Source organism: Bison bison, unplaced genomic scaffold (genome assembly GCF_000754665.1).
Source record: "Bison bison bison isolate TAMUID 2011002044 unplaced genomic scaffold, Bison_UMD1.0 scf7180017863885, whole genome shotgun sequence".
Classification (NCBI taxonomy): Eukaryota; Metazoa; Chordata; class Mammalia; order Artiodactyla; family Bovidae; genus Bison; species Bison bison.
In genome coordinates this window covers 462221-466309 of record NW_011494457.1, presented here as the reverse complement: position 1 = coordinate 466309, position 4089 = coordinate 462221, and the positions used below count along the sequence as shown (strand labels likewise).

Genomic DNA, 4089 nt, shown 5'->3' with positions numbered 1-4089 from the left:
TGGTGCTCAGGTTTATGGAATCAGAGTGCAGTCTGAGAACATCAGCTGAGGCCTGACCTCAGGTTTGTTGTGGTTTAGTCACTAAGTCATATCCAACTGTTTGTGACCCCACAGACTGTAGCCCGCCAGGCTTCTCTGTTCATGGGATTTTTCAAGCAAGAATACTGGAGTAGGTTGCCATTTCCTTCTCCAGGGGATCTTTCTGACTCAGGGATCGAACTTGCGTCTCCTGCCTTGGCAGGCGGATTCTCTACCTCTGAGCCACAGGGGAAGCCCTCCTGAGCTCAGGTCTGACACTGAGTGTTGAAACTCCATCTTGACAAGACAGCTGTTGAGGACGCTCACCCTGGAACTGGAGGTCTGGCCCCTTAAGGATCCCTGAACCCTGGCACTCTGAAGACTGGCATTTACCCAGCCTTCCATCCCACACAGGGGACCAGACCACCACCCGGAAAATGACACAGGCAAATCTGAAATCTGGGAGCCTAGCGAGCACAGCCCTAGGAGCCAGCCCACACTGCCAGCCAGGGTGGCCCATCCACGCGTGCATCAGGGGACCTGGGAGAGCCCTGGAAAGGGCTGACTGCACCTGAGGCTGCAGTCACGGCACGGAACTCTGGGAACAAAAGCCTGGGCTCTGGACTTCCCTGGTGGCCCACAGGTTAATTAAAACTCTGTGCTTCCAGTGCAGGGGGTGTAGATTTGATCCCTGGTGGGGGAAGCTGGGATCCCACATGCCGTGCAGTGCAACAACCAAAAATAATAATAAATTTAAAAGCCTGGGTTCAGGGGCCCTTGGAAAAGGGTGACCCAGAGGCACTCTCCTCTTCCTCTGCACCTGTGGGCACTTGGGGGAGAGTCAGCCATGTGTCCAGGCCTCTGGCCCTTCCAAACTGCCTTTAAAGACAGAGGGAAGATGCCTACCCTAACCCTCCAGAGACCACATGACTCTTTGTGTGAGGCCCTGGGAGGCTCTCCTTCGTGGCCGTGGACACAGGGCCTCGCCTCTCTGCACCTCTGGGGTCTCATCTGTAAAACGACGCCATCAGGTGGGGCGGCCACGCGAGGGCGTTCAGCACCGTGTCCACCCAGCACACTCCAGGTGCCCAGCCAAAGCCTGTGCCTCCCTTCCTCCTCTTACCCTGCTGCACAAAAGTGCTGGCTGTGTCCCAGGGATTTCTCCAGGGGGACTAAGGGTGGGGGGCTTCAGGACACCACCTGGAACTTCCTCCCCTGACCCGGCAGCCCCCAAGGGCAGAGCCTTGTCACCGGATCTGCTGCTCCGAGGGCCCCTGCGTGGGACAACCCTCAGACAACACTGTTTAAAATGCAGATTTCTGAGCCCAGCCCGGTGGGACCTACTCCTCTCTCTTTTCACCAGCCTTTCCAGTGACTGCGGTCCCCTGAGGTGGGGTCTCTGCCCCAGAATCCAGAGCTCCTGGATAGGCGCAGGTGGCCAGCTCAGGGAAGATGCTGACAGGCGCCAAGCGCAGGGCCAAGGAGAAAAACCGCAAGGAAAGGGCGCTTGGCTCCCACCAGTAGAGGGAGCTGTGGACCTTCAAACCACCTGGCCGCCCGCAGCCAGACCGCCAGACCCGAAGGAAGGGATTTCAGAAGGCTCTCCCGGGGGCCCGCACTTGGGTGTGCAAAACTCTGCACGCTGTTTGACAACTGTATACTTCTTATCAAGCAGTTTTACAGGCTGTCAGCTCTCAGCCTTCCTGTTTTTCTCTCTTTCACCCACTCTGTCATTGGCCCAGGCTCTCTCCCTTGACAAGAGGGCAACAGAGACAGAAAGGACGGAGTCAGAACCAGAGCTCAAAAAGGGGCCTCTGGACCAGCCTCCTCCCCAACCCCACAGGCTCAACCCCTCTCTCCTCTTCTTAACCAGGAAACAGCCCTGGGGAGGTGAAAGGATGTGTGCCGGCTTTGGGGAGCCAGGTACTGGGAGCCGACATCCATCCGATAGCTGTTCTGATGGTGCTCTCAGTGTTCACAGGAGGAGAGGGACCTTGGAGGGACCCTAAGGGAGCAGCTAACGTGATTTCCTCCCTGATGGCAGTTCCATGCATGCTAGGATTGCTAGTTCCAACATCAGGGACCCCCGTCTGTCGGTAACCTGACCCTCTGGCACGTGAAGTCCTGCTAATAAGCTTTTGCTGCCTGACAGGAGGCACCATACCAGTCAAACATTTGTGAGGCTGAAGGCCACCCAAAGGGCCTTTGGGGAGAAGAATCTGTGCTTCCTGCCCTGCCTTCCAGAGGAAAGGCCTCACGAGGGGCTTGAATTCCAGGTCCTCAGGGCTGGCTGCCTGTCCAGGTATGCAGACACTGTGCTGGATGAGGCCACTCTGCGTGTCTCCTAAGGGGCGAAGCAGGACTACTGTGATCTTGCTAGACATCCCTGGTATGGGCCGCTGCACTCTTGCCCTTCTCTGTCTGTCTCTGGTTCTCTCTCTGGGTTTCAGGCACTCGGGGGCGGAGCTGGTACAGGGCTGGTCCCTGGCTGCTTGGCTGGCTACCGGCACCCCATGAAAACACTCAAGAGAGCAGCAGCATCAGTGACTGTCCAAGTCATCCAAGCAGGGGCACCTGATGCTAAGACTCACTAAAGGAAACAGGAAGGGAGAAGATGATGGCCTTTTGTTTCTATGGAGACAGCACCTCGGGGTGAGGGGCTGAAGAAACAGAAAGCTTCTATTTCACCTCGAGTCAGGACGTGGCAAACGGTCCCTTTTGTGGTTGGGCCCGCCCCTCCCCTTCCCTTCCCTGCCAGGTGTTCACCATGGCAACCCTTCTTCCAAACAAGCGGTGCAGAGCAGCAGCAGCAGCATCTGGTGTCGGGGGAGCCAGGGAGTCCCGCGGGGATGGGACAGGCCCAGCTCCCCCTCCCTGGCAGGACATGGGCCCTGGCCTGGCTTTGTGTCCTGGCCCCACTACCACTTCCTGTGCCCTGGGACCACGTCACTCACCTCTCTGAGCTTCCACCTGCCACCTCTGTGGTTGTTTTGAGAGCCAAGTAAGAGAGGCCGCGGCACATGGAGGTGCTCAATAAATGCTTCCTGGCTGAATGTAGCTCTAGCCCTGGCACTGCTGTTGTGCCCAAATTCTCGGACACTCCAGGCCTGTCCTAACTCTAAGAGGCACGGACTGAGTACGTAAGGCTCTGGACCAGAGCTGGGGTGTCAATGGAGGGGAAGACCTGCACTCCAGCCAGGGTCAGGTCAAAGCCGGGGCCTGGAGGGGACCCAGGAATCCTGGAACGCAAGGCCCTGCCATCACCCGCCGGACCAGCCAGGGAGCCCAGTCTCACCGCTGCAAAGCTCCACAGCCTGGAGGGAGGGAGAAATCCCAACACGGAAACCCCTTCAATCCCAGAGATGCTGACATGAGAAAAGGTGCTGGCAGCGGCCCTGGCTGTCCCCACCAGCCAGAAAAGGCCACTCTGGAGACCGTTCTAGAGAAAGATAAAGGCCAGGACCTCTAGGGCATTCCAGAGAGACCTCCCCGCCGCCAGAAAGATACCACCAGCAGGGACAATCTGTCCCAGAAGTAAGCAGCATGGCAAATGCCATTTATCAAATGAACAAAGGGAGGAGCCACGTCCAACTTTTACAAAAGAAATGAGGAAAAGTGGGTCAGGGTATTGGTGGAGTGTGTCTGTCCAGGACAACACCTGATCAAGCAAGGAACGAGAAGCTGAGGAGGAGCTCTAGGTTCAGGAGCAGTTTACAGTGGAGATACTCCCCCGGCCTGTGGCACTAGTAACAAGAGCTCCCCGACGACTCCTGTGCCCAGCACTGTCCTGAGCACTTCATGTCCTCGGAGCAACTGGGCCGGACAGGCTCACTCTCCCCCGCCTTTGGAGAAGGGGAACCTGGAGGTCTGATGAGCAGTGCTGGCCCAGGCCACATGCGGGCAGAGGCCAGAGCGGGACGGGGACACGAGAATGGTGGGGCCCAGAGCTCTGTGCTCTCCTGCCCGGAGGCAGCTACTAGAGCAGGCTCAGAGGCCTGGGGAGCCCTGGGGATGGTGCTGGGGGTGGGGGCGGCGGGACACGACTCACCTGAGATGTCAGCAGGCTCAGAG

The 4089-nt window shown here is 58.0% G+C and overlaps 1 protein-coding gene across 1 annotated transcript in view; it reads right to left on the bottom strand.

The window, feature by feature from the left end:
• Nucleotides 1-3136: 3136 nt before the first annotated feature.
• The window catches only part of FAM83F (family with sequence similarity 83, member F), a 28502-nt gene continuing 27549 nt past the window's right edge, over nt 3137-4089 (bottom strand). The window contains exon 6 of the mRNA XM_010833753.1: nt 3137-3332. Coding sequence (XP_010832055.1) covers nt 3137-3332 — 196 coding nt within the window. The remainder of the gene's footprint in view (nt 3333-4089) is intronic.